Raw genomic sequence first — 23,660 nt, forward strand, 5'->3', positions numbered from 1 at the left:
AAGGTTGAGTTGGGCAAGTTCAAGATGAGCATCTCAAAAGGATCATATGCTTGAAACTTTGCCATCCATTTGGTGATAATGGGCATGTGAAGATGTGCTTAATGAATCTATCCCATAGTGGCGTATGGGGGAGCAAATTATGTGTCTTCACGAAGCAACAATGATCTAGTGAGGCTTTCTGGCTTGAATGAAGCTTAAAGCATCATCATCAAGATCAAGAGGGATGCGCAAGGAAAAGGTATGGTCTTGCTAGGTTTTCCTTTCACCGGTCTCAAGGTGGTTGTTGGGAGACCGGGTTATAGGATAGATAGCCGCACTATCAAGAGGGGCTTTCGGTTGGGTAACTTGATCACATCGTCTTAGGAAACTCAATCCTTTACATGCTTTGGATATCCCCATTCTTGTTGCTTCTTGGTGTTTCTCTATGTGAGGTTCTTGAGCTTGTTGCTAGCTTTACAACAAGCCCAAGTTCATCGAAAACGGAATCCATATGCATCTTCTATTGCGTTTTCGAGTTTGGAGGTTTTACCGGTGTCTCTTTTATAGATAAGTCAAAACATTCATCGGGAGATCAAGATATTATTCAATATAAATATATCAACTCGAAGGAATGAGGTATTCCATCAGCCGAACAAAGGCACTCGACAATATATTCTCAGAGCGCGTCCGCCGCGGTTACAACTCTGAATGCCGTTACTCGAAAAAAGAGTGCGATGGCAAGACCCCAGGATCCATCCTGTGTGGCGTGGCATTGCACCCGAATGCGCTCTCCCACTTTATCCGCATCAACAGATGTGCAAAAAAATCCCGATGGACGTGTTGGGTACTCGATAAAACAAAGCTGGAGTTCGGTAACGATAAGTCCTTAAGCGGCGGACTCGAGCTTGAAGTAGGTTTATGCGGGTTTGCCACAAGAGCAATTAACTGGTACCTGATCCGTCAGATGAACCAGCCTCATTTACCAATATCCCTGTACAAAATAGACATTAAGCAAAATAATTGTTATGGTAACTGCATACTTTGGTTTTTACGATGAAGATTTTACTCGACTCTATGATTCAAGCAAAATCTCGGGGGCTACTGACATAGGTATGCCTAACAGGCATGCCGAATAAAGCACCCAGGTTGTGTTGAGATGACATCAAGCCCATGGACCCGAAGTTTTGGAGGCCCAGAAGATTAGAGTTCTCCGAATAAGGAAATTAGAGTTGTATTAGGAAATTTGTATCAATATAGGAAAGGCCCAATACGCCTCGGGTAGTTTGTAACTTGTACGACAAGAAAATCCTCGGCTCCACCTCCTATATAAAGGGGAGTCGAGGGAGAAAGAAAGGATCAAATATTTTGCCAACAAACCCATCGTAACTTTGAGTCGAGCACCTTTTCGGCTTAACCTTCGAGATCTACTTGCCCTCTACTTCTTACGAAACCCTAAGTGTACAATCTATAGGCATTGACAAGTTAATCCCTTGTCAATGATGTTTCTATGTATAAAGTTGTAGGGCTTGTTATTCTGATCCAAACAAGCCCAAGATCATCGAAATCGGAGTCCGGACGCAAAAGATATCACTGTTTTTGTAAACATGTTTTCCTGTTGGCGAGGCTCCTGGTCGACCGGCTGCCCCACCGGCCCACCCGGCACCATGCCCGGTGACGCCGGCTGGCTCACCGGCTGGCCCGGCATAGGCCGGCTCCCACGCTGGTGCCAACCAGACGCAATCCAGGGGGGCACTCAGTGCTCGCCTGGTGTCTCGCCCGGTTTTTGCCGGGTTGGTCGGGTGCCGCGCCCGATGTGACCGGCTCTCCCACCATGCTACCTGGTGCCACGGCCGGCGTGCCAACCCTCCCACCAGGATGTCCTAAAACTCTCAGATTTTCCCCAAACGGTCATATTTCTTTTAGCTATAAAAGGGGCTTCTTCCCCAACAGTTTTCTAGGGTTCTTGAGCACGCTTTTTACCACCAGTATTGAATCTCTTGAGCTTGCTTCCTCTCCCTTCCCTCCTATGATTCTTGCATATTCTTGGGGGATTTGAAAGGGGAGATCTAGATCTACAATCTCCTCCAATCCATTCCTTCTCTAAATGAGGGGAACTCTTGGGATCTAGATCTTGGAGTCATTTATTGATTTCCTCCATTGTTCTTCCTCTCTAATCCCATCCTAGCATTTGTTGTTTTGGTGGGATTTGAGCGTGAAGAATTTGAACACCATTGGTGTTCTTGCTTTGCATCATTTCATAGTGTTGAGTTCTCCACCATGATTTATTCGAGTGAGAGACCGTGAGCTTGTATGCCATCCGACAGTAATTACAAGTTAAATGTAAGAACTTAAAGATGTTTTTTTCCAACTTCTACTAGCACAAGATAAGCTACAAACCTCTTGCTTCTTATCATCAGAAATAAACCAAGCTGAATTAAAGACTAAAGAAATCTGACAAGGGATTTTTTTTCCATACATTCAGTATCTGCGTAACACAAAATGACATTGTTTCTGCCGTTCTACAAAGAAAAAAGCTGAAGGTTGAGAACCAACCTGAGGTTGGGTGGTTGTACCCCAGCCCACTAGAGTTCAAACCCCAGGTTTGACATCTGTGTGTCTCATAAAGGTGGAATATTCATTCAGTGGGAGGCGACGTTCCCGTCGACAGCGAGACGCCTGTGGTGACTTCATCAATTTCAAGATCCAATCCGCTGGCTCAGTCTTCCAGAGGTGCTCATAGGGGTAGGGTGTGCGTGTGTGCGTTCATAGGGGTGAGTGTATGCGCGTGTATGTGAGCGTCTGCGTTTGTACTGTGTTTCTCAAAAAAAAAACTGAAGGTTGAGTATTTGTGTAAACAAAATGGCGTTGTAACTGTGTTGGTGTTATGCCATTCGTACAGAGCAACATGATTATCAACCTGTTGTACTCCTACAAAATTAGTGAATTACACATTAACTTTGGAGAATCCAGATATAAGTAAACACAAAAAAACGCTTGCAATTCCAAGTAAAAAGATGCTACAAAAAGATGGTTAGAGGCTACATAATCCAAAACGTTCCATTATTCAGCGTGTGAACAAACACCACATGCATGCAGCAACTGTTCCCCAATTATTATTAAAAACAGTGGTGCTCTACAAATTTACAATCCAGCTATGCATGAGAGTATAGGCCTGCCCAAGATTTGAGTGGTTTATTTTCTTTTATGTTTGACCTACAATCGTTGTTGACATATCTCTCTTGTTCATTGTACGGAAACATCAGCGACGCACAAAAACAGAGACATTCAAAAGATCCTCAAATTTCCAGTGCCACAAATCCAAGGAACATGGAAAAACTACCGATACAGCCATCAAGTGTCTAAGGGGCGAAATTGGGGGCACACGGGAGGGCTTACATGCTTAGATCTAAGCAGTGGAACTGTGGAAGCCCCCACGGTTATGGTCCATAGTGGAGTAGCAGGAGTTTTTAGAGGTCTGGCAGTAGGCCACATGGTGGCACCCTCACACCTAAACATGGACCGAAAGTAGGTTGCAATATTTTTATTTTATATTGCGTCAGCCGAGTCTTGAACTAAAAACCTTTTGGTTCTTTTTTAGTCGAAGATCTCTTAGCTCGGCTACCATGAAAATTTAATGAAATCAAGCACTTCACCTGGGGTTGTCTACTTGTCATATAGGAGCACAAAGGCTCAACAATCACGAGAGATCACACTAATCGATTTGTTATTAACTCCATATAATTTTCCTTGATTCTTAAGCTATCTATAGAAGATATGGAATCGGGAATAATCCCTATCGAATCAACCACAGCTTTACTCTACACATTTACACAACATTATACTGCCTTCGTCCCATTAGAGTTGTCCCGAGGTAGTACATTACAAGTCTGTTCAACAAACGGCAAATCGAACCCAGCTTCGACACCGGGACGGCGCTGATCTCTCGAGGTACCCGCCTCTTCCTTCTCCTCACGTACCTCCCGCTTTCCTCTCCTACCCGTTCCCGTCGTGTCTTGCTCCCTGTGTTGCCACTGGCCATGCGCATGCGGAGTATTTGACACTTGTCTGAACTTATTGTGTTGGTGGTTGTTTGAATTTATTGTGCTGGTTACTTAATACTACTATGAAATATGTTAGCTGCATCGGTTTTCAGCTCTCGTGGTTGTTGTTGTGGCGATGAATGATCGTAAAAATGTGCATTATCTTTGGCATGGTGGTCTCTGCAGCTCTTCTTATTATGCTGGTCACTACCACTAGACTACTAAGAGCATCTCCAGTCGCGTCCCCCAAACCGTTCCTCAAACGACGCCGAATCGAGCGTTCGGGGGACGTGTTTTGTTCGTGCCGCGTTTGGGGAACGTCGCTCCCCAGCCACGTCCCCCAAACAAAATTTCGGAAATTTAAAACTTGAGCGAATTCATCCAAACTTGGTATATATTACATAGATTCGAACGGAATTCGATTAAATTTAAACTAAACCCTAATCTAGAAGTACTTGCGGCGGCCGGAGGCGTCGTAGTACTGGTGGAAGTTGTACATGTCGTCGGTGACGACCTCCTGCTTGACGCGCTCGTCGGGCTCGTCGACGAGCTCGTCCTTCACCAGGCCGCTTGGTCCTACCTCGCCGTCGTCGGTGAGGTCCACGAGCGGCTTGCCAGTGTCGCGGATGGACATGTCGACGAGATCAGGTGTTCGAATTTCGAGTTCATCAATAAGCGGTGACTTTGTCATCTTCATAAACAAGTGCAACTTGTCATCAACGTCGGGTGTACAACAGATCAGGTCGCCACACGATGTTCGCCTCGGTTTGGCTGCTAGTGTGCTCGTGCGTACATCTGCAGGAAGGATCCAGAGAAGAAGTGCACCCAACGATTGCCCGTGATCACGCTGCTAATCGTATTGAACCTAGAATACAAAGATCCGATTCCTGGAATACAAAGATCCAATCGGGCACGGCGGCCAGGACATACGTCCATACACTACGTCTATGAATTCAAAGGCCGGCAGGGACTCAAGCAGTGCATCAAATCACGTGGGCCTGCTAGGATTTCTTTGGAATGTTTGACAAGTGCTTCCAAAAGCTGAAGAGCCGATCAAGTTCTACCAAAAAGCAAAGCCAAGGGCTGCTTGAATCTGTACTACTTTATGAAGCCAACTGACAATATTAGACGAATAACCGTGTCTGTTTCGGAGCAGATATCACAAGTTAATCAGGGACAACCATCCGATACAAAAATATCATGTGCTATTATTTGCGTCAAGCTTGCGCACTACAATATAACTGCAGATTGAAACAGAACTCCGACTACTCTGCCCGATCGACCGAGCCCGACATTGCAGACTCGATATATTCGGGTGCTCTCCCATCGCGGATCGGACATATCAATTATGTCGTCTTCTTCTTCTTCTTCTTCTTCTTCTTCTTCTTCTTCTTCTTCTTCTTCTTCTTCTTCTTCTTCTTCTTCTTCTTCGGCCACGCTGGCCAGGCGCTGCGCCCGCCACATCAACTATTTCTGGCCGGGCGATTACTTCAACTGCGCCCGCTACATCAACTATTTCTGGCCGGGCGATTACTTCGATTGCGCCCGCCACATCGACTATTTCTAACCGGACGATTACTTCAACTACGCCGCTACATCGATTATTTCTGGCCGGACGATTACTTCAACTACGCCGCTACATCAACTATTTCTGATTGATTACTTCGACTGCGTCTACCATGCGTCCTGCATCCACATTGGCCTCGCCGCAGTCGAACTCAGTGTTCCTCTTCCTTTCGCCACACCCGATGCTCGGGAAGGCGCCATTACCTCTAGTATTCTCGATTAGCCGATGGATCTAACTTCTTCGGCTCTGGATATATCTTCTTCCGATGCACTCCCGGGTCAATGGCTTTATCATCTATGGTTATCAATGGATATCATCTTATATAAATGATCCGATGTACTTCCGGGTCGGTGGCTTCATCATCTATGATTCTCAATGGATTTATCTTCTATGGTTATGAAAATATGGACCCGATACAGCAGCGCTGAAATTACTCGGGGGCCCCTGGAAGATCTTCGACTATTATATCTACTCCCATCGAGAGCGCTAGTTCGCTGGAATTCAAGCAAACATGAAGACTCTTTATACTATCAATGATTTCATCAAAGGCACATGCGAGTGCTGCAATTGGTGAAAATCTTTATCGGTTACTACTTCCCCCATCAAGAGCTATGGTTATCGGCATACCACAGCTTACCCGGCAATACGCGGGGGCTGCAAGATCTATTATGATTTTTCGCACAATACCACGAACATTGACAAGTGAACTCGATAAAAAAGATCGAGGGTCGCTTCCAATGATTATACCCGGAATTACCATCTAAAGCCTCGGAAAAATACGAGCGCTGCAATGGATAGTAATAAACGGCACTTACAAAAATATGCAATTATCCTTTTGCTAAAGCCTCAGAAAACATGCGAGTGCTGCTAATAGCAAGGATAAAATTACTTACAAAAAAGACCGATGCCGGTACATCAAAATAAGGAGGTACTAAAGAGCGACGAAGTCGACGGCAGGCATAGTTACCTCGATTCGCTCGGGGGCTGTCGCCAAAACATACATCGTCGGTTGTATCAAAGTTGCGATTACTACGGGTTCATTGAACCTGCAACATGAGATGATGACTCAAAGAAATTGCTCCCGATAACTTTCATACAAAAGCATCACAATACCGATGCCGAAAATAAGAGCATCAAGATTTGCTTCTTATACAACAAATATTTGCCACCGGCATCTGAAGAAAACTATAACATCGGGTTGCTCGACTTGAGTCTACACACGGTTGCAAGCATCCGTGCCTAGACTCGGGGGATACTCCCATCGGGAGCACTGGACGCGCACCCGATAAAAATCATCGACTCCTCTAGGATATCATCAAAATCATCGACTCCTCCGGGACATCATCAGAATCATCGACTCCTCCGGGACATCATCCACATCATCGACTCCTCCGGGATGTCATCCAAATCATCGACTCCTCCGGGACGTTATCCAAATCATCAACTCCTCTATCTATGACATTATCAAAGTCATCGACATCATCAAAAGCATCCAAATATTCTCAGAACTCGAGGAAGTCCACGGTATTCAACTCAGCATTTTTTACACCCTATACATAACTATTTCATATTCATCTACAGGCTCGGGGGCTACTCCCATCGGGAGCATTGGTCGCGCACCCGATAAAAAGATGGAAGCCTCGTCGACAAAGAAGAATGAACCCGAAGGTTCTAACAATCCAGCTCTTCGGCTTTTCTCGAAGCTTGCACCGTTTTGAAGACCCGATAGATTTAAAAGTATCGGATGATGAAATAATTTGAAGACGTCAACATCAACATCAAGCTCTTCGAGTAGTACAACTTGAGTCTACGCACGGTTGCAAGCACCCGTCCATAGACTCGGGGGCTACTCCCATCGGGAGCGCTGGCCGCGCACCCGATAAAGAAAAACTTCAACTCTACATCAAGCACAAGATTCAACAGAAGATCAAGACATTCGGACAATGACAATTTTAGTCCCTGCCCGAAGCTTCACTTCGGCCAGACACTCGGGGGCTACTGATGTGGGCATTACCCTTCGGGTACCCGATATTGCTATACCCGGTACAGATTATCAAGATGGACCAGCACAAGGACTCGACAAGCTGGACCTGCACGCATTATCAACTTGGAATACAAGGAAAGAAGACTCCAATACGAATCCTATTAGGACTCTTGTAAACCCTAGTTTGGCTGATATATAAAGCCAAGCAGGGACACCCCTTAGGACACACATATACAGAAACGGAAAATACATAGAGGCGATACGCCTAGACATCACAACCCGCAGATTAGAACTAGACTAGATCTAACAACTCTGCCTATGGCGGCCCTCTGTACACATATATTCATATAGTGGATTGATAGCAGGACATAACGATCCTCCACCACGGGGACGTGAACCTGGGTACGTCGTGTCTTCTCTCGCTCCCGAAACTTCCATCGTCACCTTTCTCTAAACCCAAGCCTCTCATGATGGGCATTGCCGAGGAGTCGCCTCGTCAGGGGAAGATGAGGAGGTGTGGGGAATAGGCGTGTGCGACTGCCATGGGGGGCTCCCGCGAGCGAAATTCGACGTGGATTGGTGTCTCTGTGCTCTCAATCGGTTCTTGTGCGTAGGGGCCATTATGGGGTTGCCAGCTATTGTATTGGGCTCGAGATTGTGCCGGCAAGTTTTTGGGGGCGTGGTAGGAGCCGATTTTGTGGCCGACACCCTAATATGGCTACTAGGGTGCTATTGGGTATGCCGATGGAGATTCTCTAAGTAGAGAATACAGAGTCGACGCTAGAAGAAGTTGCTGTGACGTAGCATGGGTATGTATACTAGGTAGACCAAAAAGAACCCAACAAAATCATCAAAGGAAGAACGCGGGCGAGCGCCGAAGACAAACAAGCCCAACGATGACAAGGTGGAGGAAAAGAAGGCAAACATGTAAAAAGGGCCATACGACGCCAACAGAGCAACAAACAGAACATCCATCGGGCAAGCGGGAAACTAGCTAGCATCGAATATAGCACCGACGCGATGAGAAAGAACGGTGGGCGCATGCATGGTCGATGCAACGAGGGGATGAGGAAGAACGTACGAGCTAAGAGCGACACATACAAAGACATGAAAAAAGGTATCTCTCGACTGAGACCTGAGCAACGAATACTGAGCCGGCGTGGTGAGGAAGCTACAACGACTTACCCTAAGCCTGGTACATGAAGCGAGTATATAGGAACACACAACGAAGCGGTATACCGAAGAGAAAGAAGATCCAAATAGCGGTGAGAGGATAGAGAGGACACACCGAGCAGAAAAGCGGTAGGAGGGAGAGAGATGTGGGGACATGAGAGCCGGTTTCACGCATTTCTAGGGCCCTGGCACGAGGATCCACGTACGATCACGTCCAGAAGAGCTAACTTTGCTCTAGCCCCACCCGGTAGGGAAAGCTGTTTTCACGCGATTGGATGGACTTCCTCACCTAAGAATATGGATATGAGGTTGATGACATAGGGACACAATCCACACCTAGGCCAACAGTCAGTGACTTAGGGCATCTCCAATGCTGCGACCCAAACGGACGTGTTGGGCCGTCCGATTTTGGTTGTTTGGGTTGGCCTCCGGAGACGCGGATAGACGAGGACGTCCGTGGCTTTTCTTGTTCCCCAACGCAGTGTGTGACCCAAATCACTATTCCTCTTCCCTAGCCATACTAGTACTAGTTGGCAAGAACCAGCCCCGGCGAGCTCCGCCCCGCCCCGTCGAGCGCCGGCCCGGCGGCCTCCGTCCCCGCCCCGGCGACCTACGTCCCCGCCCCGACGACCTCCGCCCCCACCCCGCCACGCCCCGGCGAGCTCCGCCCCGCCACAGCGCGCCCCGGCACGGCGACCGCCGCCCCCGCCAATCCCCGGCGAGCTCCGCCCCCGCCCAGCCACGCCCTGGCTCGCCCTGGCCCAGTCCGTCCCGCCCGCGTCGACCTCCGCCCCGGCGAGCTCTGCTCCGGCAGGCCCCGCCCGCGTCGACCTCCGCCCGGCGAGCTCCACCGCGCGTCCGGGCAGGCCACTCCCGGCGAGCTCTCGCTCCGGATGGCCCCGCCCGCGTCAACCTCCGCCCCGGCAGGCCCGCTGCGCCGACCTTCCCCGGCGAGCCACGGCGCGGCGAGCTCTGCTCCGGCAGCCCCGCCCGCGTCGACCTCCGCCCCGACGAGCCACGGTGCGGCGAGCTCCGCCCCGGCGAGCCACGGCGGTGGCGAGCTCCGCCCGCGTCGACCTCCGCCCCGGCGAGCCACAGCGGCGCCGGCGAGGTTGGGCGGATTTCGTGGCCTTCTCCGGCGTGGGCAGCTGACATATGGGCCAGACGAGGACATGGCCGGATGGAATAGATCGTCCGTGGCTGTCCGTGGCCACGCAAATGGCTCCCAAATTTAAGTCAGGTTTGGGTCAGCCCGGACGCGCATGTCTATCCGGCTGGAAAATAGGTGCTTCGGTTGGGAGCGGGTTTTACCCAAACGGACACGGGTGGACAGTTTGGGTTCGATTTAGGTCTCCCGTTGGAGATGCCCTTAGTGATAGCCAACATGCGTGAGGCTCCCATGCGAGAAGGAATCTGACGGCGAAACCAGAGCCAGGAGGCATGGGCACCGTGGATATGAGGTTGATGACCGGTAACACCACCTACGGCCACTTGTCTACAAAATCCAACCTACGGACTGAGCTGCCCTATAATCATGGAAGGTGGGAGGAATTTATCCAATCACCAAAGGTAGAATCCATCCGTAAGATTGGTCCGTAAGAATCCATCCGTAGGTCTAGGATTTTTGGTTGATGACATATAGACGCATGTGCTAACCTCCCAGGGACCGGGGTCAGCATGACAACAAATTGTTTCCATAGGCAATAATCGCAATATAGTCAAAATATTCTCTTATATCGATATGTACTTTGGGGAGCAGTTGAGTCAGTCAACCATTGACCTTAAATTCAGGAAAATCCATTATCCCGATATATCCTCTGGGGAGCAGTTGAGTAAGTCAACCATTCACCTTAAATTAAGGAAACCCATTTTTTTGGGTACGATATAGCCGACTCGGCGGCTCGGTGCGTGGATGACAGTGAAGCCATGACGCGTACCCGTCGGGTTTTGTTTTCGTAAATTAGGTAGGCATGAAGTGTACCCATGTATTCCGAAGGACTGATATTAATGTGGAGCATCTCACCGACAGAACCGTGCTTGTGCTTGTGTGCACGTAAACACAACTACCAGACATAAATATTTCTCGATAGATCACTGACTTCTCTATCCTCGTTACTCGCACGCAATCTACTGGGAGTTTGCAGTGCCACGCGGAGAGGCTACCACAAAACAGCTAAATATTGAGCAACAATCCTGGGTGAAAACCTACAAAACCCTTCAAAAAATTATATAGTTAGAGGTTCTGAGAATTTCGGGGAGATGCTGTTCTGAGGCTCGCAATAGTGGTATCACATACTTCTGCAGAAATGATCGGCTGTATCAACTCAAATCCTGACCAATTATTTTGTCCATATGTTAAAACTAAATAACATGTGAAATGCATAAATTAAACTAACTGCACAAATGGATAATTTATGTTTTTTTTGTGAAAATGCAAAAACTTTGCCGACACTTTTCGTGGATATACATTCTGTAGTTCTGTTCAACTGAACTGGATAGTGGAAATCATGATGACTTTTGTGTAACATTGTCCAAATCCAGTTCTTTTAGGTGGCACATCGTGATCAGAACTGTGCTCAGCCGTACGTCCAAAAATGTAGCTGGTCCAGCACATACACACGTAAGGTTACTTTTTTTAGGACAGCTCACCACGCAGCTGCGTCACACGTAATTAAGGTTACTTAGCGGAGCAGATATGTACTATATATTAATCAAAAGATTTAGCACCTAGCAGGGAAACTATATTGTATAAGGTATGAAAACATGGGAAAGTGGGAAACTCGAAAAGGAGGCCCAGCTGCATCTAACCATTTATTTTCAAACACTCGGAACTTGTATTTAAAAGTTTCAAAAAAATCTGAAATAAAATTCTAGAGGTATCCAATGATGCATACAACAAATATGTAAATCTCAATTCGAACTACCTTATATTGTAGGCTACAGAAAAATGATAAAATCTGACAAATTCGATTTGTAGTATACATCATCGGCTAGCTCTAGATTTTTGTTTCAATTTTTTCAAGAACTTTGAAATACAAACTTTAAGTTTTAAAAAATAAAGAGCTACATTTATCTTGGGCTCCATTTTACCGCTGTTTCAAGATATATTAGCCAAATAAAATTTGATGTATATCACCAGATGGTGAATTTGGAGAAACAACCAGATGCGCTAATTTGTGTATCACAATGGTGCATTCAACTTTGATATATTTTCAAGATGCTAATACCAGAATAAAAAATGATTTACATATCTTTACACGCTAGCATTTTGAAATAACAACCAATAGAAGCTAGGTATACCTTGTTGAAATATACATATTACTAGTTCTTCTCCAACAGTTTGAACTTTTTATTGAATTGGCTGACACATCAATTCAATATGGTAACAGATCCAAGTGGTCTCAAAACCAAGACCCGGCCAAAACACTAGTAATCTAAAATAGTTGGGGCGTTTTCATCATCCCACGTTTCGGGCCTTTTCATTGCTACAGTCTTCCCGGATGTCCATCCTTGACATGAGAGGGAGTGTTGAAATAAACAAATTACCAGCCCTTCTCCAACGGTTCGGACTTTTCGGTGAACTGGTCAACTAATCAATTGTGTATACCTATACAAGACTTGATTGTACTGTAAAAATTATATTTGATACATGACCATGCATACTCCATGGAGATGATTGAGAAGGTTCAAATTTAGTTTGGAATGGATTCATGCATACTCATAGAAAAATAATAATATGCATGAATGCATGATTTTGGTATACATATTTTTTCCATTTTTCTCTCAACATTTTGGATTCGAGAAAGCTCATGTAAATTGCCGTTTCCCTCGGGCCACTCTATTCCCCAAGGAAGATATGTTCAAATAACTGACTCGTCCAAAATGTGTAACGTCGGTGAAGCACATGCACACGTGTGAGGTTACTTAGTGGAGCAGATACGTATTACATTTTATAAACGTAACTTAAGAAGTTGGATCAGCAGTCAATTAGTTCTAGCAGCCAGCAGGACTATTCAATCGGTTGATAAGTTCCTCTCGTACTACATGACTTATCACAACACAATTGCTTGCGCCACTTCAATCCATCTGAGGCTATTTAAGCACATCACATGCCTCGAAGGCAAAAGCAACTCACAATGGCATCCTCTTCCTCAGTGATTCTCCTTACCGTCCTTCTTGCCCTGGCCTCATGGCAGGCCACAGCCTACGACCCTAGCCCTCTTCAAGACTTCTGCATCGCTGACATGAAGTCGCCTGGTATGTACTATATATGTATTATGTGTGTCCTTAATTTCAGTGATATTTTCATGTCCTCATGCATATCACTGATCATGTATGAGGGATTTCTTTTTTTGCGGGTTGATCATGTATGAGACTATGAGGTTGTGTATACTACATGCATGGTGACAATGAATAACAGAAAATTGTTTCTACTTTACACGTCTATTAGTATTATCTAAACTTTATGCTACCCTTCCATATGTGTGCAGTGAGAGTAAACGGGTTTGCTTGCAAGGACCCAATGACAGCCACCCCCGACGATTTCTTCAATCCAGCCATGCTCGATCAGGCTAGGGATACTAAGGCCAGCAAGGTCAGGTCAAATGTCACCAATATCAATGTCATAAATTTCCCGGGCCTCAACACCCTTGGCATCTCGCTGGCACGCATCGACTATGGTCCATTGGGCGTGAACACACCACACATACACCCCCGTGCCACTGAGCTCTTGACCGTGCTTGAGGGAACACTCTACCTTGGATTTGTCACATCCAACCCAAACAGACTCTTTTCCAAGATAGTTAAGAAGGGTGATGTGTTCGTGTTCCCAAAGGCCATGATCCACTTCCAAATGAACCTGGCGCATGACAAGCCAGCAGCTGCGTTGTCCTCGCTCAGCAGCCAAAACCCTGGGGTTATTTCTATTGCCAACGCAGTGTTTGGATCCAAGCCACCAATTTCAGATGATGTTTTGGCAACGGCATTTCAGGTGGAAAAGAATCTGATAGATTGGCTTCAATCTCAGTTTTGGGAGAATAACAACTACTAATAATTCTCTCCTGTTCGCATCCATGGGAAGTTAATATGTAATCATATATGAAAGGCATGCAAGTGATACTTATGCATGCCTGAGATTTGTGAGAGTTTTTCTGTACCCTTTGAATCATGAAAAGATATGTATTTTCTTTTCTCGAATTCATGTCATTCGTACTATGCTGGTGATGTATGTGCTTCACTACTCATGGAGTGTATTTCAGAAGACAAATACATATGTTATTTAAACAAGATCATTTGCCTTAATCATGTCCTCGAAAATAGATAAGGATGCATAAGATAAGAACATCCATATACCAGAACAATGATATGTTGTATGCAAATTCACCAAGTCCATGAATGAATAATTGGCTTGTTAGTTGAAAAATAGAAGAGAAATAAAATTTATTATCAAATCATTCATTGTTTTTTGAATTTTTGAATTCAACTGTGATCTACTACTGCATAGCGCAATACTAAAACATTTGCACTCAAACCATAAATAACCAGTTAATATCAAGCATCAATGTGCATATACCAAAGCACTTATCTTTGTTGATGGTAGAGTATGGAATTAAAGGTACATTGCTGCAATTTGTTAGCACCCATCAAACAACAACAAATACAAACATATTTCAAATCCTGATCTAAACCAATATGGAGGTCCCAGTCTCTGAATTGATGTTCCTACATTATTTATTATTCAAACCAAGGAAGTGACATACTCCCGAAACGAAATAGTACTGGAAACTAAAATCTCAAGTGTGTTTCAGTCAGTTTTTTTTAAAAGATCCTCTTACCAATCTAAAGAAGCATGCCTTATTTTTATTCCCGATCCATTCTGCATAAGAGAAGCACCGCAAGGAGAAGAAATAGCAAGTATTTAGCGACCAGTGAAAAAAGAAGTACAATAGCGACAGAATATCAACACTTCTTTCTCAATTGCATAATCAAAACAAAAGGTGAGGTGCCAGCCGCATGCCTCCTCCTTCCCCATCCCCCCTTCCCGCCACAGCCAGAGATCCTGCCGGGCGAAGCCCAGGTGGCGACATGGAACTCTCTGTGCGCGTGCGGCGGTGGCGTAAGGTTCCGACGGCGAGGGTGCGTGGCCCGACTGCGAGGTGCTGCAGGCTCAGCGGCGACCGCATTTCGATTGAGACAGTCCCGGCTCGGCCGCCTTGCAGCGGAGGCACTCCTGCAGGCGTGGCACTGAGCTCCGGGCCGGCTCAGGCTCAAATGGGCTTGAGTGGGCTGGGGTTTCTGGCCACGGCAACAGGCATGCACGGTGATGGCATCGGTAGCGCTTGGCTGCATCGGCTGGCTGGCACCGAGGTGGTGCTGGCGGCGACGGTCTAGTCTTAGGTGGCCGTGGTGGTGTCGGCGGTGGTCAGCGCCCTTCTCCTATGTCAGTGTTCCTCTCCTCTCGGTAGTGTGGCTCAAGCCAGTGGCTTTTGTATTCACCTTCCATCTCCAGTTCAACTTCGGCAGTCTTGTGGTCACAGTGCTTGGCCTGGGTGAAAGCCCTGCTCGGCGGAAGCCGAAGCTGAGCACGGCGACGCCTGCGGGCGCCGTTGATGGTGCTCCGGGGACGGCTCCCGACAATCTTGGTGGCGGTTGTTGTGGAAGTGGTTGGAAAACCCCAAGAGGGAGGTGTGATGAGCATAGCAGCAAGTTTTCCCTCAGTTAGAAACCAAGGTTTAATCGACCAGTAGGAGAAAGGCGTGACTTCTGAAGGTGTTGCTAGCTTACTAGAGGCAGGGCGCACTACCGGCATCAGCAACAACGTGGAACCTGCACACAACACAACCGCAATGCTTTGCCCCAACTTACAGTGAGGATGTCAATCTCACCGGTTTGCTGAACATAAAGAATTAGACATATCGAGTGGAAAGAGATGTTTGCAGTAATTAAAGAGAACAGAGCTTTGCAGTAAGTAAATAGAGCAGGATTGCAGTGGTTGAATTTATCAGTGTAAAGGAAAGGATCGGGGTCCACAGTTCACTAGAGGTGTCTCTCCATAAAGATAAATAGCATGCTAAGTGAACAAATTACAGCTGGGCAATTGACAGAATATCGACCATACATGACAAGATGATTACTATGAGATTCGTTTGGGCATTACAACATAATACATAGACCGTAATCCAACTGCGTCTATGACTAATAATCCACCTTCCGGTTATCGTCCGAACCCCTTCCAGTATTAAGTTGCAAGCAACAGATTATCGCATTAAGCAATGTGTGTAAAGTAAACAATAGAATTACCCCTGGTTAAAACATTGTTGTTTTCTCCCTAGTAGCAACAACACATGTACAATCTTAGAAGTTATTGTCACTCTTCCAAAAAACTGGAGGCATGAACCTACTATCGAGCATGAATACCCCCTCTTGGAGTCACAAGCATCTACTTTGCCAGAGTATCTACTAGCAACGGAGAGCATGCAAGATCACAAATAACATATGACATGAATATATAATCGACCTCAACATAGTATACAATATTCATCGGATCCCAGGAAACACAACATGTAGCATTACATAAGGATGATCTTGATCATGTAGGGCAGCTCACAAGATCTAAACATGAGGCACAAATAGGAGAAGACAACCATCTAGCTACTGCTATGGAACCATAGTCCAGGGATGAACTACTCATGCATCACTTCGGAGGCGGGCATGGCGATGTAGATGGCTCCGGCGATGATTTTCCCCTCCAGCAGGGTGCCGGGAAGAGCTTCAGAACCCTCCCGAGATGGGTTCTGCAATGGCGTCCGCGACGGAACTTTTCGTGGATGGAGGCTCAGGTATTCAGGGTTTTCCCGAGATCGTGAATAAATAGGCGGAGGGGCGATGTCGGTGGAGTCCAGGGTGGCCTACACCACCCTAGGCACGGGCCAGGGCCAGGCCGCACCTAGGGCAGGTGTGGCCGCCCTGCTGCCCCCCTTCGACTTCCCTCTGGACTCTGTCTTCGTTACGGTAAAATATTGACTTCGGCTTTTGTTTCGTCCAATTCCGAGAATATTTCCTGTACAACTTTTCTAAAATACAAAAACAGCAGAAAATAGGGAACTGGCACTATGGCATCTTGTTAATAGGTTAGTGCCGAAAAATGCATAAAAGTGCAACGAAGTATCAGCAAAACATATATGAATTGGTGCAAAACAAGCATGGAGCATCAAAAATTATAGATACATTTGAGATGTATCAAGCATCCCCAAGCTTAACTCCTGCTCGTCCTCGAGTAGGTAAGTGATAACAAAATAATTTTTGAGGTGACATGCAACCAACACAATCTTGATCAAGCATGTAAAGCATTGTGAGCTGGGATCTAAGTACTCTAAATATAGGCATGATATATATAATTCAATAGAACTTAGCAACTATGTTATAACATGAAGAGTAACTCAAACAAAGGATCATGAATAATAGTGCATTGAAAGCAACTTTTTGTTTATGAGCATAGAGTAAACATAACAAAGTGGTACTCAACATGTCCTTTATGGAGTAGTAAAACATAAATGCTAGGGCACCTTTAAAGTTCAAAGGGTGACTAGATACAAGTAATTTAAGAACAAGCAATAGCACAATCATGAATCAATCAATAATAATTTTGGGACTATGCATATTGCACTAAGAATGACAACTATGCTCTCTTAATTGGTGCATAAAGTAGAAGATGAAGACTCAACATAAAAGTAAAAGAGAGACTCTTTGCAGAGTAAGCAAGATAAACAAGTTTTATAAACCTTCCAAAAAGTATGGTACTTATTAGCTTTGAGCTCTCATTTCCCCTATCATAAGCATCTTGAATGGTTAAAGTTAATGTGAATAAAAAATGAGCTATATGCTTGCAAATCACAAGTTGAAAATCTCATGCCCCTTGAATGCGAGTACCTAAACCTCATGCTACTCAACTTAGGTCTCAAATAAGTTCTTGTCATTGTAAGTATACATGTATCATTGAGAACCGCCAACGGGGTCCCTTTTGCCCGATGATATGGAGGTACTCTTGTAGGAGCAATCCCATGCCAAAATAACAAGACAAACAGACAATGAGCATCTCAGCAATCTTTTTATTTACTATTGGTATAGCTTTTTATTGAAAATGCTTCATAGAATGCTCACTATGGTTCACTGTAAATTTCCACCATGAATGATGCACGGCTTAGATTAGCGGCCCAGGCGTTTCTCTAACTCATATACAAACTCCATGGACTTACAAGTTTCCATTTTATTTCGCACCGCTAGGCATCCATAAACAAAAGAACATGACATCAACTAAATATAAGTGCAATGTCGAAACTGTTCCCCATGAAAGCATGGTTATACTAACTCCCAACTTGCAATTTGCAAACACATAAACTTCATAAGATAGGCACAATGATCAAGTTTATTAAGTGCAAGAAAGTAAATGTGCCATCAAGTTCGTGAGAGCTTTACTGACTAATTTTCTCATGCCAAAATTTAATTTGGAAGATAAATAAAAACATGATGAGCATACTTGGAATAGTAATAATGCTACTAGGTAGATATGGTGGACACAATTGGCAAACTTTGTTTTATGGTGGTTGGATGCACGAGTAGAGTTCATACTCAGTACAGACGAAAGCTAGCAAAAGACTGGGAGCGACCAACTAAGAGAGCAGTAGTGGCCATAATCATGCATAGAGATAAAACATTATCAATCAAAGCATAAAGTGATATTACAAGTCAAAAACTAAATGATCATAGAGGCTTTAGTTGACTGGTTATAGTCATAACATGGTATAAGCATGCGCCAAGTCAACCCAATAAAGCATCAAAGGAGAATACCACAATATTATGCTTTGTATGATGGAAACAACACATGATTCTTTCAATGACACATTATGCACTCTTAGCCATTTGAGACAAGTCATGCTACAACAATAAATACTAAGCATATAACAAGAATAACAGCCAACATGACATGCCAAAGTCTATGCCGCATTCTAGACAAGCTTCCTTTTGCATCACTATAGTCATGAAACATTTTACTCGTATCCAACACCAATCAAATTATTTAAAATAACTCTCAGAGATGAAAAACAATATGGACCAGAGAGCTAATCATACATAAATAAAGAATACTAACGAGCTCTGAACAAAATTCAAGTGAAAGAACAAGAGCTAAACACAGTACTAGAAAACTAGAACACTCGCAGAACAATAACAACGAAACATAGAGCGTTCAATGTAATTAAAAACAGAGCGGGTCTTTATCCAAAACAAATGTGCTGGGATCCAACATGTTCTACAGAAAACAAAACAAAACTAAACTAAAAACAAAAATAAAGACGCTCCAAAAACAACACGTAGCGTATGAAGCAATAAAAATATAGCGCATAGAGAGATGGCCTGTTGCTTTGTTGATGAAGAGGGGATGCCTTGGGCATTGTCAACACCCGGATTTTTAAGTCCAGATGCCTATTATGCCATTCCTCGCAATCCCAGGAATATTGTTTTTGCGAGACATAATAGATTGATATCACAACACATCATTCATTACATACCATAATCGTCTTACAAATAAAGGATCACATGATCCAGTCTCATTACAATAATAGAAGTTCATAACACATAGCGGAAGCGAAAGTAGCGTAGTAGTAGTCCATCTATTCCACAGGCAACTGTTGACGTCAGGAGTGATCCTAGTTGTCGTAGACGTCCTGCTATCCTTCTTCCGGGTTCTGGTACTCGTCTTCATAGTCTGGCCATTTGAATAGCCAGGGACACAGCCATGAGTACTTTAAAGTACTCGCAAACTAATACTAAGGTAAATACTATCAACTATAGTAAGGGGGTTCTAAGCTCTAGTTTTATTTGCATAAAGCCAGTTTTATTTCATAAGCACTTTAATAATCAAAGCTTCTTCATTTTCTTAACTAACTCAAGTGGGAACATTAGTGTCATTCCCACAACTCTGTGGTGATTCAATTCAAAATCACCATTCATCTTTCAAGTTCAAATCACAAGTCACCCTTCACCTGTCACATTTTTGAAAAGTTCTGATGACGGAACAGTATGGCCTTTCCAACTGTCCATAACCGCGGACGCGGCTATTCGAATAGGTTTAACTCTGCAGAGGTTGTACACTTGTGCCACAACCATTGCAATAGTTCGTCAGGGGTAACTGGCCCTGATTTATCGTACGCAGTACGCGAACTACCAATCCTAACCTTTCATTTACATACTCTAGTATAGGCACCTCTCCCCATGAGCTTGGCCTCCCGGTGAAAACCGCAGTCAACCCGGGAACTGCACAGGGCTTGGGCCGGACATTCACCTCATTTCACGTCATTTCACATCATTTCATCAGTCCGGAGGCAGCCCTCGGCATAACCCCTATGACGCTTGTTCAGAGGGAACCCATACTAAAATACATAAGTTTCCAGCTAAGCCTTACCCAGATTCAGGTATTGTGGGGGTACTTGTAAAATTGGAATGGTATCGCATCCGAACCCAACCATTAGTGTTTTTGTAAAATTCACCAAGTCATTCACGATCATATTCACCTTCAAAATCTCTCAATAGAATGACTCATCATTCCAAGGTTTTCAAAGTCATTTCAATTCACAAGTTCCCAACTAGAGTAGTCACTTTTAATATTGAGCACTAGCAACTAGTCATGAGGGGTGCTAAGTATCTTGGAGCTTACTAGGCTAAGTGTGATTCTCTTGTACTACGCTATAATTCAACCAAGTGAATCATAAATCAAAAAGTAACTTTGATAAATGAAATCAAGTAAAAATTGTAAAGTAAAAACTTGGGATAGGTTCATAAAGTAAAAATGTAATGGTGCCTTGCTCTTGTAGAGCTTTGCACCAGGGAACCTTGCAAGAGTGTTAGCTTGCAACATTATAACTTGCATTAGTCTAGCTTGCCATAGTATAGCTTGCCTTGATTGGTGATGTGATCAAAGTTTTCTGGCTCTTCCTCCTGGTAGAATACCTCCTCCTCTTGATAGTCTCCGGTACTAGCGTCTATAAATGAATACGAGGATACAATCACCAAACAACACTTAGGCAATCTTTCACTAGCCTTAATGGCTCACACAATTGATCTAGTATCACTACTTAACAATCTATTTATACATTAAGCTAGGGTTTCCTTATTTAATAATAGGAAAATAATTTCCTCTCATTGAAAATTGGTAGTAGGGTTTATCTTTGGTTTGGAGAAATAATTTCCTCTCATTGAATTCTTCTTAAGATTTAATTTCTCTTATGAATAATATATGACCTAGGTCGACCAAAGTCCACCTCTTCATACTTATCATTTGAGAAAATGATTTAAATGAGGTTCCATACCTCATGCAATTTAATACTAACAAGGTAGTGATTTAATGCCACCAAATAATTCATTATGAGATTATTAGACCATGGTCACTACCTCATGTTGAATTACTTGAGAACAAGATTTAAATGAGAGGAATACCTCTCATATGATTTAACACATGGTTGTAACTAATTTAGTAAAAACTACTATTGAGGTGATTCAATATTCTCAAATAACCAGGGATGATCCCATGTTGACCAAGGTCAACACTTCTCACTTAGTATTTGAGAAAAGGGATTTAAATGAGATTCATCATCTCATGTGATTTAAATCACCATGGCAATATTAAATCCTATTTTGATTTAAAGTCTATAAGTGAGCAAGTATGAACATATGCAGTAGAGGTCATCATATTACTTCATAATACTTGAGAAAATGATTTAAATGAGATGCTACACCTTATAGATTTTAAATTCCTAAAATTTGAAATAGTTTAAATGGGCTAGTATTGACTACATAGCCAATATTTTGATTCTAGCCCATGATCATGTACAGAACCCATATCATATTTTTACATAGTAAATTAGGGTTTGTTAAAAGTGAATTATTGCAATTGGATTCACTTCAAAATTCAAAGTGGTTGATTTTTAAGATTTATTTGAATACTGAAAAGTCTCTGTTTTGTTAATTTTGCTATTCAAATTCTACACAACCTATGGGGTTGAATCCAGTGGGGTTAGTTAGAGCAAAACATAATCTTTCCAGAACATTTGGATTTGCTAAAATTGGGTTTGTAGAATTTGAACTATTTAATTTATAGGACAGACCAGTATTGAATTTAAACCACAAAAGAATTAAACGAATTTGAAATCTGGGCTTTAGGCGGGAAAGTAAACGGGCTAAACAGACTAAACAGACTGGGCCGGCCCACTAGTTCTGACCACGCCGCGGGCCAGCTGACAGGGTGGGGCCTGTGTGTCAGTCTCACTATAACTCCGAATCGGTACCTGGCAACGTCGACCGTCGGATTAGAATTGAATCGGGCGGTGGAGGTTCGTCGTCCACGTCGGGGGAGGAGGCTTGCCGCGCCGGCGAGGTAGGGGGTCGGCGGCGCGACGGAGGTTCCCGCGGGGCTCTGCTGGGTGCTGGGCGTCGTTGTCGCGGACGAGGAAACTCCTGGTACCGTCGGCGAGGCGTGGGGTGGACTAATTTGACGACGGTGACGAGCTACTGTGGCGGCGGATTCCAATCAAATTCCGGCGGTGGTGAGCGTGATTGGCTTGGAGAAGAGGTGGAGGAGATCGAGGAGAGGGAGTGGAGCAGGAATGGTGTGGGAAAGGAAGGGCGAGGAGGTCTCTATTTATAGATGCGCTGGGTGGCCGGCGGGTGCTGCGAGGTCGACGGTGGCGCCGGCGATTCAGGACGCGAAGGGGCAAGGCGATGGGGGCGTCGTGTAGGCGTCGGCTAGGAGAAGCTAGCGCGCGTGAAGGGACGGCCAGGGGAGGACGGGGGCGTGCGGTATCATTGCCGTCCTTGCGGTACCGGCGCGGCAGAGGTGCGATCATGGCGACGGCTAGGGCTCTCCCGCGTGCCAGTAGGGTTGTCCAGGAGCTAGCTGGTAGTGTAGTGATGGCGCGTGCAAGAGGGCAAGGCGAGGGGAGGACGAGAGGCTCCAGGCGACGACGTGTACTGCGGCGTCCAGAGTGTCGTCGGGGCGCGCTCACCGCGTGCGCTGGCAAGGTTTGGACACGGGCGTTCTGGGCAATGCCGTACAGTGGCGATCGAGTGAGTGGTACAGGCTTGGTCCTTATGCATCAGAGATGCTCGCAGACATGAAGAAACGACGAGGGAGAGGCCAGGGAGAGGAGAGCACAAGGGTGGCCGGCATGGCCACGGCATGCATAGTTTTAGGGTTTTCTTCTCCCTCTCTCTCACTTTAATCGATCAAGGAGGTACTGGGAGGATGCAGGGGTCCTAGAACTAGCTAATGATCACAAGTTTAAAGTGGTTTAGGCCAAAATCCAGTGTGTAAAAGGGTGTGTGCAATTTCTGAAATGATGCCTGCCAAGTGTTTGTATAAATGGCCGCATGAGAAAAAGTTTTGAATTTTGAGAATCTTTTTGGTGGAGCTCCAACATATAATTAAAGAGAAAGAATGGTGGTGGTGGTGGTCATTTTGGTGAAGTTTTGTTAGATTTCAAAAAGTGTGTCATCTTCTCTTTATTTCAAAGTCCTCACTTGTCCATCTTGTTCTGGTCAACCTGGTCAACTTCAGCTGTGATGGTCAACATGGAAGTTGTTGACCTTGACTTGGTCTTGGATGACATGGTCATAGTTGACCAAGTTTGGTTTAGGAAGATTCAAATGCAGGGGGGTAAAGTAGTGAAGATTTTATAAATGGGTCATATGACCATTATCACATGTATGTGAGTTTTGAATTTTCCTTTGATTTGATTTTGGTTTCTTTGATGCAAATGTGTTTATTTATCATATATGAACATTCTACAAGCAAGAGATCAAGCAATGGTGGCCTTGGTTGAAGATTTGCAAATTGGGCTAAGTGTATGGGAGTGAAATTTGGGGATTT

General features: G+C 44.7%; 1 protein-coding gene across 1 annotated transcript; it reads left to right on the forward strand.

The window, feature by feature from the left end:
* Positions 1–12,843: 12,843 nt before the first annotated feature.
* On the forward strand, positions 12,844–13,939 carry LOC127327593 (germin-like protein 8-4). The gene is made up of 2 exons (XM_051354369.2): positions 12,844–13,000; positions 13,234–13,939. Exons 1-2 carry the CDS (start codon positions 12,853–12,855, stop codon positions 13,791–13,793), a joined length of 708 nt encoding a protein of 235 aa, XP_051210329.1. The 5' UTR covers positions 12,844–12,852; the 3' UTR covers positions 13,794–13,939.
* Positions 13,940–23,660: the final 9,721 nt, after the last annotated feature.

The sequence above is a fragment of the Lolium perenne genome, chromosome 1 (genome assembly GCF_019359855.2).
Source record: "Lolium perenne isolate Kyuss_39 chromosome 1, Kyuss_2.0, whole genome shotgun sequence".
In the NCBI taxonomy this organism is placed as follows: domain Eukaryota; kingdom Viridiplantae; phylum Streptophyta; class Magnoliopsida; order Poales; family Poaceae; genus Lolium; species Lolium perenne.

Bases quoted from the DNA above. Each gene is read 5' to 3' on its own strand.
- LOC127327593 (XM_051354369.2), top strand. From the start codon at position 12,853: ATGCCTCGAAGGCAAAAGCAACTCACAATGGCATCCTCTTCCTCAGTG. The intron at 13,001-13,233 runs GTATGTACTATA...ATATGTGTGCAG, and splicing joins CGCTGACATGAAGTCGCCTG to TGAGAGTAAACGGGTTTGCT.